The sequence below is a fragment of the Python bivittatus genome, unplaced genomic scaffold, assembly GCF_059951505.1.
Source record: "Python bivittatus isolate LINGU-HERP-01145 unplaced genomic scaffold, Pbiv_v1 ctg000210_np1212, whole genome shotgun sequence".
Lineage (NCBI taxonomy): Eukaryota > Metazoa > Chordata > Lepidosauria > Squamata > Pythonidae > Python > Python bivittatus.
Window position 1 is genome coordinate 148,162 of NW_028277053.1, and position 13,779 is coordinate 161,940.

A 13,779-nucleotide genomic window follows, 5' to 3' on the forward strand; every position below is an offset into this window, starting at 1 on the left:
AATTGTAAACAAATTATATTATTATTACAACATACCCGCAGGCTGTCAGTCCTTGCTCTCCCTGGCAAGCAAGAATTCCTAGGGTTAGACCTTCTCTCAGATCCATCCATCCTATGATGGAATGTCTAGCAGATGCTGAGAACACAGGAAGGAATAGGACCATTACAAAAAAGCTTCTGAGTCCAGGGGAAAAGGGGAGCATGAAAAAGAGACCCCGAGTCTCTTTCTTGCCTTAACTATGCTAGGTATAAGTCAAACTGAAAAACAGCTTTGGCAGCTTTTCAAGATTCTGTTACATTACCCAGGAATCATTAAGATTATCCCAGGAATCTAACTGGTTCTTGTTTCCTGAGTTTGCCAGCCTTGTGGGGCTTAACTCTTCTACTTACCATTCTCAAATCCCTCTCTCCTTTGTTTCCTCTTTTTCTGGAATATAAACTGGGAGGGAGGTGCCACACTTGAGTGACTGTTCTAATACCCAATCCTTACAGGCCCCTATAGGCTTTCTTAGAAAACAAAAATGGCAGAGGGCTGCAATCTAATGTTTTGCTTGTCCAGAAAAAGGACAATTAAGCTTTCTGAAAGAAGCAGGCCAGAGGAGTGGCAGACAACACTGTCATCATCTGTGCTTTGCAACTGGTTATGTCCACCTTGGTGGCCATTTTCTAAGAGCACCCCCAGCACCTTCTCAAAATTCCAGAAGGCCCCACCAGACCAAGAAGATCTCCTCCCATAGACTCTTTCATTTGATGCTTTGCCACAGGGAGGATTGCTCAATGTGTCCTAAGAGAGCCTCCAAGTGGTGGGGCCCATGGCAGCATGCCAGAAAGAGCTTCCCAGAATGCTTTGCCACAGTGGCATCTGCAGGGAGCGGGCAAGGGGGCAAATAAGCAAACAGAATCACGGCAAGGCCACCCAAGCTGTGCCCTTCGTGCATGTGCATTGTGATGTTGAAAACAAGTAGAGAAAGAGCAGGGTTTGCATCGTAATGGGGTGATGCATTTTAACAAAAGCGCCAAATCTTGCAGGTGCCTCAGCATTGCAACTTGCCGGGCTATCATGATAGACAACAAAAGGCTCTAATTTGCCAATATGGAAAGAATCTCTGAAGCTAGAAAGTTTAAAAACTATCCATCCAACGTTTCCACTCTTACCCACAGAACCAATTAAAAAAAAAAAATCATTTTTGAGTGATCAATTTCTGTTTTACAAACCTCTTGCAGCAGAATTCCTACAAGTCTGTTTTATTACCTTTCAATGACATGAACATTAAATATAAGCAATTATCTCAGTCTGGTTTTGTCTCTCCCCCCCCCCACTTTTCTTTTCTTTTTTCCTTTCTCTCCTTAAAGATGGGCAGGACGGCATTTCATTTAGCTGCAGAGAAGGGGCAGCTGGAGGTGGTGGAGTTTCTCCTGGACTTTGGCTCTTCTCGCAGCACCAAAGACAAGGTTTGAACAAGAGTGGGGAACTGTCCTGCCAAAGGTCTAGGAAACTTCTGGATCCTCCTTTCCAGCCTTCTTATAAACCTCTATTATGCTCTCCATAATTAATACAATTGACTGGTTTCAGATTCAGTTGTTTTCCCCCCAAACCACAAAATAAAATACTTGATGAAAGCATTTGAGATTGGGCCAACCTTATTTTAATTCAAGAGTGCGCAGGAAACCTTGTTATTCCTCTTTGACATCTCAAAAGGCTACTATTCCATTAACCATGACCATGGGTTTATTTTGTTGAAATATTTTTAAAATATTATTTATTTAGTTTTGGGGGGATGCCTTCAAGTCAGCTTTGACTCCTGGTGACTGCCTGGACAAGTCCCTACAGTTTTCTTGGCCATTGCCACCTCCTTCCTAGGGCTGAGAGAGTGACTGGCCCAAGGTCACCCAGCTGGCTTCATGCCCAAGGCAGGACTGGAACTCGTGTCTCCCAGGTTCTAGCCTGGTACCTTAACCACTACACCAAACTGGCTGTCTTGTATTTACTTACATAATTTAATATAGAAGTCAGCCAGCTCCAAATTACTTTGGGTGCCTTACACTTTAAAAGCCAGAACAATAAAACTAAGAAACTTTTGTTCATCTGTGTTAACTGCATTATGTTTTATTGAATTATAAATTTTTAGAAAAGCTATTGTTATGTTGTATACCTCCTGGAGATGCATGGTAGGATAGGGGGTAAAGAAATTGTGTAAGTAAATGAGCATAGCACTGTTTGTGGTGTTTAAAGAAGTCACATCTACAATGAAACCTTCAGGATGGCTGATTGAACTTGTGTACCAGTAGAGATAAATAAATCAAACAGTCAAACAGAGTTTGATCCAACTTCAGACTCGCATGGACTAGGAAGAGAATTATTTGGAGATTTCACCTCATCGTGAGTCATTCAGCCTCCAAATAATACAAGGCACTGCTGTAGTGGAATATAAAGATAGCCTTAATAAAAGTATTTGAGAACTGTTAAGTGAAAAATAAAAGAGAACTCAGTCCTGGGGAAAGGCATGAGAAAGAAATTCAAAATAACCCCCATCCCCATCCTTGATTCTTTCCCCATCCAGGGAAACTCTGGTAGACTTTTTTAAGATTGATGAGCCAAGACGGGAATAGATATTGCAAGGATTCCAGGAATGCTACATTATGGTTGTAGGATATAATAGCAGCAACTTAAAAGCTTGCTAGAGTTTCTCTCTACACCGTCTTATACCAAGCAGAGTCAAGGTGGAGTTATTTTGAGTTTCTCATGCTCCCTCCTTTCCCCAGAGTGACTTGTCTTTTATTTCCCCTTAACAGCTCTTGTATACTTTCACCAAGTTACTGTTACATTCCTCTACAACTGCTCACCACTGGGTCACTGTTGGATCAGTGTTTGAGCCGTTGTGGTATAGTGGTTAAGATGTTAGTTTAGGATTAGGGAGAGTCAGGTTCAGGTCTGGCCTCTGCTATGGAAAGTCAGTGGGCGGCTTGGGGCCAAAAAGGCAGGATGTAAATAATAATACGTTTGAAAGCATATTGGAAAACACAAGTCAATATCATTTTTAAATATTTCTATGAAGACTAATCCCAGATTTGGAATTACTGCATTCATTCATTCATTCATTCATTCATTCATTCATTCATTCATTCATTCATGCCCTTCTTTTCTTGGATTCATAACTCTGAATGTATGATTGCTGGAAAACCCCCTAATGCTTTGGGAAGGGCAAGGGGGTCAGATTGTGACACAGCCCTCTCCCTTTTCTATGTGCCCCACAATGCTGCACACAAGCCCCAAAGAAACGGATCTTGTGGTGCCACACTGAGATACTGCTTTCATTATTCTCACAAAAGTAGTGATATGTTGTCTGAAAGAACAGGTTATTTTTTATTTCAGTGTTTTTACCTAGAACCAAGTTTTCTCATTGCTAATCCTTGGCCCCAGATGCAGAATTTTATGGCTTGTTTTTGTGGTATTGTGCCTGCCAGAATTCATGGGGCTGGAAAGGCCTTAGAGGAATATTTCCAGCGGATCTCTCACTGGATCCCCATGAGAGCTCTTCTCTCCTTTACGTGGAATGTCACATTGGTTTGCAGGAGAAGAACACGGCTCTTCATTTGGCGGCCACGCATGGACATGTAGGCGTGTTGCAGAAACTTATAGAAGCTGGCATGGACCTGGATGACAAGAATGCAGTGAGTGAGAAAACTGCAAAAACACGTTTTTCCCCCGACAGGAAACATTGAAATTTAAGGCCAACCCCTTTTCTTGAGTTTTGGTTGTAGCCGAAGCAGGCAATATAGCATAGGTGCATGACACATTACCCTTATTTTGACCCCCTTTCCAGATTTAGTTGTCTTCCCAGATGGCAGCATCCTGAACTGCCCCAGTGCTCCTCCTGCCTTAAACCAATCCACCTATTCCATCTTCTGCATGAGCGGGCTGGTTTGCAGCTCTCATTGGTGCATGCAATGGTTAGATAGGCTACCAGGTTGTTTTTCTCTGACTGTGTGAGAACTAACCCTCACACATTAAGAGGACAACCAAGGCTTGCTTTTTCTCTCTTTTACCAGGAAGGAATGACTTCCCTGCATTTGGCAGCTGAGAGAGGACACAATGATTGCATCAAGCTACTTCTGGAAGCTGGCTGTGAGGTCAATGCCCAAACACAGGTATGGGAAGCTGATTAAAAGGAACTGGGCATGATATATAGGAGGGATATTTGTTTGTTTATCTATGTATCTGTATCATTTCCATACCCCCAACAAGACTTCTCATGGCTTAACCTAAGACCCCATAGAAATTGTCTCCTTATCCATTAAAAGTTTAGCGAACAAGACGGTTCTTCAGAGTTCTCAGAAGATTGTCAGGGAAGGTGCCATATGCATCCCTGGAGGTAGGATGTTCCATAACATGAGGGCATACACAGGGAAGCAGCATGCTGTTGCTCCTGCTTCTCTGATCTCACAAGGGAAGGCATTCTCAATATCCCTATTCTGGCTGAATTCATGGGATGGATCAGTTCTACTTGAAGTAGAAGCTCTTCAGATACCTAGGTTATGACCAGAACTTTGAATTGGAAGCCTACTGGCAATGAATGTAGCACCCACAACACTGGTGTTATACAGCACTGGTGGTTCTCATCCGCCAGCAGGTCAGCTGTTGCATTTGGTACTAATGGCAGCTTCCAGGTAATCTTCAAAGACAGTCCAGTCTGATGTAGAAGGCATTGCAGTAGTCAGTGTGACGGTGATGATAGGAACCATTGCCAGGGCATCATGCTCCAGGAAGGACTACAACCAGCACACCAGCCAAAGGTAGACAAAGCTGCCCACCCCCCCAGCTGTAACTTTCACCTGCCCAACCAACAATAGTTGTAACTCTAGGAGGATCGCTTTCAGACCATTTCTTCAGGGAAAGCTTCCTTATCTAGAGTCATCACTACAGCAGACAAAGTGCCAAGTGGTTTTTGGAGAAACAGCTCCTCCATCTTTCAGGGATTAATTCTCATGTTGTTTCTTCTCCACCAGACCCTAATAGTCTCCCAGCACTGGGTCTGTACTTCCATTACTTCTCTAACCTGGCCTGGGGTGGTGTAATAGTATCATCTATATACTGATGAAACCACATCTTGGACTAATGAATAACATCTCCAGTAGTTTCATACAGATATTGAATTATAGGAGGGAGGCAAACAAACCTTGTAGCACCCTACATGGATGACATATCTTCCTCTACTACAAGAAATTGGTACCACTGTTAAGAAGGAGCAGAACCACTGCAAAATGGTCCCTCCAACTCGCAATCCTTGCAGGTTGTCCAAGAAGATACTGTGATCAATGGTACTGAAAGCTTCTGAGAGGACCTGGAGGAGTGCACTCTCCCCCATTCAGTCTCAACATAGATCATCCAACAGGGTGAACAGTATAGCTTCTGTCCCATGCCCAGGACTGAATTCTAACTAAAAAAAGATCCAGGTAATCTGTTTCCTCTAGGATGATCTATAGTTGGAACATCCCCACTCAGTGATGGAATGCCTAACAGACCTTGGGAGCATGGAGGAGTCAGAAAGGGAGGAAACAGGGCCGTTACAGAAGAAATTCTTGAGTCCATGGAAGGGAGGATGCATGAGAAAAAGACTCAGATTAACTCCACCTTAATTACAGTACAGTGTAATTTGTGTAAGAGAATTATTTTGGGAGGCTTCCAAGATACTCTTATATTACTCTACTAACAATAAAGTTTTTTCCCCAAAAATCTAAGTTTTTGTTTTCTTGAGTTTGCCAGCCTTGCTTTCTCAACAATTTTCTCTAAAAAGGGATGGTTGGAAATTGGGTGATAATTGTCCAGATTAGCTGATCCAAGGAGGGCCAGTTCAGGAAGGAGAGAACATAGGTCTAGCTTACAAGTAGAATTGCTCATACAGATCACCCTATCCACTTCCTTGGATCAAGAAGCCAAAATAAATCTTACTTGATCTAGTCACCTCCTCCAACGCTGGCCATGTAGAGTCCAGGCCAGTTTGAATTCTACTAATTTTATCCATGAAATATTGCCATAATATTTCATAGGAGGCCTCTGGAAGTTCTTCCTACTTCCACTGGGTCATTCAAAACAGGGTAGCAGGGACATGGTGCACAGATATAATCAGAATAGAAAAGTAAGACTACTGAGGCATGTTTAGGGCAACCCATGAGAAATTTGGTATAAAATGGAATAAATCACATCACCAAGCTCAGCTGATTGAATTAAGGGGGAAATTGTGTAAAAGATACCTCTCTAGTAGTCTCTGATGGATTGGGGCAACCTGAGCAAAGATTTTGGCTTCCCAATTGATTAATTACAACAATAATAACTATGGACATTTCTGCAACTCCCTTTGAAATTATGCTTCAGTAATAAACACTTGGAGGCACCAGGAATGGGGGGGCGGGGGGGGGGCAGCAGAGGTTGTACAGGACTGTGATACTCTGCAGAATCCTGGAGTCCGTATTCTTCAAGTTTACACCTTTTAGGGCAGACTCCATTTAATCAGATTCACAGTTCTAATAAAAAGAAGACATCAAAGTAGACCTTACGTGAGCTTGCATTGCCTGAAGGTGTCCCCCTGACTCTTTCTTTCAGAAAAAAATGACCTGCCTTCATTATGCTGCACTGAATGGCTATGTAGACATGGCCAGAACCCTTCTTGATGCAGGAATCCAGAGAGATGCTCTGAATTACGTAAGTTGACTGATTTCATCAACTGCATCCAGAACATCTTCATACCTCCAAACAGAGGGAACAGGCACATCCTCTGAGTCCAGCTGGGTTTCCTTTCTTCGTGTCATGCTCCAAGTAAAACAAAGTTAGAGATCAAAGATTCAGCCCAGGATGTGCAATTCTGCAATTCTCCCAACCCTCCTGCTCCTGTGTTTCCTGCTTGAGTAGGTAGTCCACTGCAGCTCTTTGCAGGCCTGCAAATGCGTCTTGCCTTTAGCAGGAACTTCTCCAGAGCCTGATGCCATTTCATGATGGAAGAAAGGAAAAGGCTATGAATCTCATACAAGAAATCCTACTCCTCAGTTAAGACCACAGGCGTTTAGCAGAATAATAGAGAGCAAGCATTGCATGCAAAACATCTACCTAGGTCAATTCCTGGCATATTTAGTTTACAAGGTAGTCAGGCTGGGAAAGGCCCTTCTGCCTGAGAATTAGAAGAGCTGCTGTCAGGAAAAATAGTTTTGCCCTCCACATGGGTTGGACTGCCATTCCCATAATTCCCAGCCATATGACTATTGCAGTGCTGATTTAGGATTAAGAGAGTTGCAATCTAATTTATCTGGGAGGAGGCAGCTGATTAGGAAGGTATGGATAAAGAAGGACAGGTGTCAGAAAATTGGCTATGAATTCTCCAGACTATGATCTCTGAAGAGTCTTGCAGCCCTCTGGAGGGTTCCCATCTATTCTTCCTTCCTTGGTTTGCCCAAGCTCTTGATTATTCTCTGCTCCCATCATTGCCCATTTTATTTTCCTGGTAAGGAAACTGGTAGATGGAAAACAGTGAGACTTGCAAGGTGTAAAGAAACATGGAACACGAGACCCTTGGTTAAGCTCTAGTTATCCCACTGGCTTGTGACTGAAGATACAGCATGCAAGTTGCAGGGCGCCTGAGGCCTGGTTTGCCTGTCCATGGACACCCAGAAGAGTTGACCTCATTAGCTGATACAGGTAGTCCCCAGTTTAAGAGCAAGTTCCGTCCCCAAGATCTGTCCTTAAGTCAAATTTGTACGTAAACCAGAACAATATTATTGTACAGTATAATACTATATAAGTAGTATTGCGTAATGAACTCGAACCATTGTGTATTTAACTCGAATCATTGTGTATTTAACTTGAATTTCTGTGATCCCTGAATAGTCTTGCAGCCCTCTGGAGGGTTCCCACCTGTTCTTCCTTCCTTGGTTTGCCCAAGGTCTTGATTATTCTCTGCTCCCATCATTGCCCATTTTATTTCCCTGGTAAGGAAACTGGTAGATGGAAAACAGAGAGACTTGCAAGGGGTAAGAAACATGGAACACAAGACCCTTGGTTAAGCTCTACAGTAGGTTCCGTTCTTAACTACGGGTCATCTGTAACCCATGTGTTCTTAATCCAAGGACTACTTGCATAGCCCAACAGCACATGATCTCCAGTAACTCAGTCAACCAAGGATCAGTCATTTTTTACATGTTCCCAGTCTCTGCAATGGGGGCTGGCAACATGCTACCTCCCAGTTCTTTTTTCTTTTGCCCCGTGTCAGAATTCTGATAGCTCCTACAGGGTCAATGCTATGATGAACAGAGTTGGGGGAGCTGTCTCATTCCTTCCTGCCACGTTTTTGACACAACCCCTGGTGCAGCCGTGGCATTGACAGCTGAGAACTCCAATAGCATCAGGCTTCTCCAGGCTGGTACTAGAACTGGAAGTTGCGTCAGCAGTGATCCCAGGATGCAGCTCTCAGATACATAAGGTTGTTACAAGAACAAGGAAAGCCATGAAGAAAGAAACCCAACAAATGCCAAGTATAAACTGCAAACCCTATTTATAGTAAAATCAAGATTCGGTTCCTGTTTCTGTTTCCCCCACCTGCATGGCACAACTGGCAGAAGGCCTCCTGCATTTTCTGTGGAAGCAAGGGTTGTTATTTAATGAACTAGTCTGATGTCAGACTGCTTGCTTTTGACCTTGCCAGAACCAGCTCTTGCAAATAGCAATCAAGATGGAGTTTCTACAGAAATCTTGAGTTTTGTTTTTTTTCTAGGGCTTCCCTATGACTTTATCTCTGTCTTAGGACAAGGAGAAGACCATTAACCCACCAGTAATCTGTTCAGATACACAACTGACCAGAGATCATTGTTTTAATCTGTGGGGCACTTTGGGATTAAAGCTGAGCCCTCTGAGTTAGTCACCTGGGTCCGTTCTTTCCCCATGACCCAGGAGAATGTATTGTGCAAACAAGGCCAACAAATAACCATAAATTATCTGGAATTACCCATAGAAAAGAATATCTGTAGCTCAGGGTTGACCTGTGGAGTCTTTGGGGTTCTCTGAGCTTGGTTGTTTTCTTGCAAATGTTTCGTTACCCAGCTAGGTAACATCTTCAGTGCTAGAAGTGAGGTTTGCTCTCTGTTTATGTTTACTTGCCCTGCCAGTGTTGGTGGGTTTTCTTTTTCTTGGTAGTTCCTTGATTAGGGTATTGCTTACTGCTTGATTGTACGTCTGGTGATAATCTTGGTGTTAATATCTGCTTATCTGGGCGATGATTGCTGGCGAGGAGATGTTCTGGTCTTTTGTTTCCTTTTCATTGTCTCTTTTGAATAGTGTGTAGATGTTGTTATCTCTATGTGCCTGGAGTTCCAAGGTGGGGCTTCCAATCGACAGGATGCCACTTCGAAGCCTAGATTTGCTCCCCCATTAATGCTCCTGTACAAGAGTATTAACATTGCTTCTTTCCACAGCAAAACGCATCAGCTATGCACATTGCGGTGCTACGGAACTACCCAGCCATTGTAAAAATCCTCATTGATGCCGAATGTGACCTTGATGTCCCTGATAACGTAAGCCTTTTTAACTACGGCTACCGGCATTTAAGATCTCATGAAGCTTCGCAGCAGATAGAATGCGTGCAAGCTGTTCACCTCATGGAGGGCAAACCATCCTGCACAAGGACATGCTTGGTTTAAGGAGTGGTGTGCGTGCTTGTGTGCACTCTGAAGCATCTTCTTGCCTTCAAATCCTCAGTGCTACACTGCCTTCATTTCTCTTAATTTAATTTTTTCAATTTAGTGGCTGCCCCACTCGAGAACACCTCTGGACAGCTCACAACATAACAAGCAGAATAAAATATTTATTTATTTATTTATTTATTCATTGTATATATCAAATTTATATCACCGCCCAACTCCCCCACAAGGAGGGACTCTGGGCAGTTCACAACCAATTTAAAATCAATAAAAACATAAATAATACAGTATAAAATACAATTATGAAATATAATATAATATGAATGTGGAAAGGGGGGAAAAAAGCAAGCTAAATAGACAACAAGTAAAAAAATAGAGAACGAAATGGCCACCAACACAGAAAATATACCCAGACGCACCCCCTAAGGGGCTCAGCCACCCTAGCCCAATGTCTGGGAGAAGGCAATGTCTTCTGAGTGGGATCTACCTAGATCTCAAGGGGATCTCATTCCAGAAGGCAGGTGACATGACAGAGAAGGGGCACTTTGGGGATCTTGATAGATTGCTTGATTGAAGGAACCCAGAGCACACCAACCCTGTCAGATTAAACCTGCTGAACCAACACTGCAGGAGACAGGCTATCCTTAAGTAACTGGGCCTCTTCTTTGCAGATTTACACCTATGTACTTAATTGAGAATCTATTTATGTGAAAAAGTATATAAACTGTGGGCTTAAAAAAAAAAAAAATCTTGTGGCACTTTGAAGATTAACAGTGAGCCAGACTGAGCCAAAAAAATATATGGAATTGATTGGTTCATCTTTAATGCACACAGAGCTGTCTCTTGCCCTTTTGCTACCAGAGGCTAATCTGTTATTCTGGAGATGGGTTCAAATGTTCTCTCAATAAGTTACGCTGACGCTATTAATTTCTCTTTTGATAAGTTTAGCGATAGATGTTGTAAATGATGATGGAATGTTGAGATATATTGTTCTGGGCTGTTTTCTTCTTCTTTAAAGAATGTCAAAAGTGAACAATAAATATAAATCACGGAAATGTTTTTAAAAAATATTATTTCAATTGTCGAGGGCCTTCAAGAGATCAGGATGATGATATTATCATATAAGGCAAGAAAACAGCCACAATCACATCTTGCATGTAGAATGCATTGCGTGTAGGTTGCAAAAAGGGGGCGGGGCTTTGATTGTGCAGTTGCAACACCCTCTTGGTCTTTTGGACTCCCCAGCGAGATATATATTGGTTCGAAAGTGAAAATTAAGTTAACTTGCTGGAATTCTTATACAGTAGCCCCTTTCGGTCTTGATGCAGCCTGCTAATGAGAACGTTGCTCCATTTGGGCTGGGGAAAAATTCCCCTGGAGCTCAGGCAGAACCATTGAAGGGGCTTATCACCATTCTGGGGTTGAGAGCTGGCCTCAAAGGCCCCCTAACAGGCTGGGTCCCCTTTGATATGTTGATTCCCTCCTGCTGGAGCTTGGTGTCCTGTGAGGAGCCAAAGATGGGAGAGAATACCTCCCTGAGGCCACTGGAAGAGTTTTTAGCCCTCAATACAGGGTTTATTTCACCACCAAGGAATGGATCTTCCTCCCAAATTCTTCTGAGCGCTGACTTCTGATTCTCCTTCTCGCCCTCAGAGACAACAGAGTCCTCTTCATATCGCTGCAGAGCACGGAAGGCAGGATATTGCCGAGATGATCCTCGTGGCTGGGGTGAATTTAAAATTAACCGATAAGGTAAGGCCGCTTTGCGGCTGTCTGTATACATATACATGGAAACCTTACCTCTTTGCAAACCTGTGCCAGCTGTGGTAACAGGATTTTGGAATGAGAACGCATGGAGGACATTTTAAAGGTAACTATTTTATGCATTCCGCATTTGATCAAGAAAACAATGTTTTTCAGTGCACACTCGGTCCGTATGGTATCCCTTATTCCTGAAAATTCAGATGACCCCCTCTCTGGTGCTCTTACTTAGGACAGTCAAAGCAGCACTTTCCTGGAGGGCATTTGGCAGCCAATGCCACTGAGCTAAGTGCCAGGGGTGGTGGTATTATTGTTGCTATTCTTAGTTTTATTTTAGGATCTTAAGCCAACTCCTGGTGATACATAAGTATTGTAATAAATGCTATAGTCAATCCATACTTTTTTAACAAGAGCAACAATGAAATAACTTTCTCACAAGCATAAAGCAGACCCCATAAAATACAAAGAGAAGCACTTCTGTAATCCTCTTAATGTAGACTCAAATGGTTATCAAGATAACCAGATTAGTCATCATGCCCCATAATGATGATCTTCTGACAACATATCTATGATGCTAGGGAGCCACATTTGTCAACTGGATAGGAACTTTGGGATCTAACCTGAAGTAAAATTCCTATTTCCAGCTGGGCAATTTTTTTAAAGAAGCAGCTCAAGTTGCATTTCTCTCAGCTCAGAATAAAGAATAGGGTATCAGGTTCCAACGGTTCAATTTTGTCTAAACCACATGGACATAACTTCTGTGATTTACTTTTATTTTTTATTTAAGAATTTACAGTCACAGAGCAAAAAAAAAAAAAAAAAGTAATGTTAAAATGCAAAATATCTGGGATAAAAAGCAGAATCAAAGCATGTATCTATCATTTAGATCCAATAGTTTCTGACTGCCTTTGCTACTTTATTGTGGTGATTATTTAATAGGAAACCTCCAATTGCCGGTTGGGTCCATATAATTTGTGATTAGAGTAGTGACTAACTCCATCCTCCAAGGGTGATTGGTAGGGCATTTCAAGAGTACATGGGCGACCCTCTCAGTTTCAGTGTCTGAACAAACTGAATTCTAGAAGAATCAGGACAGACAAAATAATTTTTTTTTCAACTCAATGCATAATTCAACTTGGGAATTCACTACCAAGAGATGTGCTTGGTACATCTTGGTACAACAGCTTGGCTGGCTTCAAAAAAGGGTTGGACCAATTCATGGGAGTCATGGGGATCAATGGCTCTTACCCCGATGGCTGTGGGACTGCCTCTGAAGGCCATCTGCTGGGAGGCTAGTGGGCTTCCTTGGGCAGTTGGCTGGCCACTGTGAGAACAGACTGCTGGATTAGATGGGCCAGGGGTCCGATCCAGCAGGGCAGTACTTATGCTCTTATGTTCTTGTACACATAAGCGCTCTTAGACAGAGAATATTGTTGAATCTCCTGGTCAATATCATTGAGGGCAAAGCATCTAAGCGTGCCAGTGTGAGTGCCCTCCTATATAATAAAAATATTTGAGCATAATGAAAGGTGGATATATGAGTTCATTGTAGCAGAGGTGTGATGGGTTAAATCTATCCCTCTGAATCTCAAGATCGAAAATGCTCTGCTTGATCTCATTCTAGGTTTTGTCTAAGCCCAGGATAGAGAGAGACTGGGGAGAGAGAGCGCACAAGGGACCAGATCAGATGTTACCTGCTTCTCCCGCAGGGAATTATATGAGTCTTTCAATACAAGTTGGGCTAGAGGCTCACCCATATAGATCTGTTTCAGTCAGTATTTTATCCTCTGTGATAACAGAGTTTTGCTGAATCTGCCCTCCAAAATTTCAGCTCAACAGGAAAATAGAAAATGCTGGCAAGCTCCACCATGCTTCAAAAATCACAGTGTAAGAATGGTATTTAATCATCTGCACCACGTCAGCTACAAAGACGTAGTTCAGTTTTCCTTCCCGTAAGGTAAAACTAAATCTTTACAAAGATGTTGGGCTGTTATCCCTCGATCAGTGGGGTAAACGCACTCATAATATGGCAGGAGTTACATATTTGCTGTCTGTTTGTTTTAAAAAGCAGCTAAGTCTTGTCTGGTTGAACTCAGTGGATTTATTTTTCTTTCTGCAGCAAGGAAAAACTTCTCTGGATGTTGCTGCCCGTGGGAACCATGTCAATTTGGCTGATATGATCATCAAAGCGGACAGGTTTTACAAATGGGAAAAAGTAAGTGGGCTTCAGGGCTCTCCTGGGACATACAGTAACTAGGTGAAGGAAGTTGGCGGCTCAGGAAATATGGGGCTCCAAATGGGAAGAAATTAACTGGGTGGTGGTGATGATGGCGAGGAG

The 13,779-nt window shown here is 42.7% G+C and overlaps 1 protein-coding gene across 1 annotated transcript in view; it reads left to right on the top strand.

Moving 5' to 3' along the window:
- Nucleotides 1–13,779, top strand: part of ANKDD1A (ankyrin repeat and death domain containing 1A) — a 28,934-nt gene that overhangs the window by 9,078 nt on the left and 6,077 nt on the right. The window contains exons 6-12 of the mRNA XM_088139168.1: nt 1,353–1,451; nt 3,573–3,671; nt 4,050–4,148; nt 6,601–6,699; nt 9,456–9,554; nt 11,334–11,432; nt 13,561–13,656. Coding sequence (XP_087995294.1) covers nt 1,353–1,451; nt 3,573–3,671; nt 4,050–4,148; nt 6,601–6,699; nt 9,456–9,554; nt 11,334–11,432; nt 13,561–13,656 — 690 coding nt within the window. The remainder of the gene's footprint in view (nt 1–1,352; nt 1,452–3,572; nt 3,672–4,049; nt 4,149–6,600; nt 6,700–9,455; nt 9,555–11,333; nt 11,433–13,560; nt 13,657–13,779) is intronic.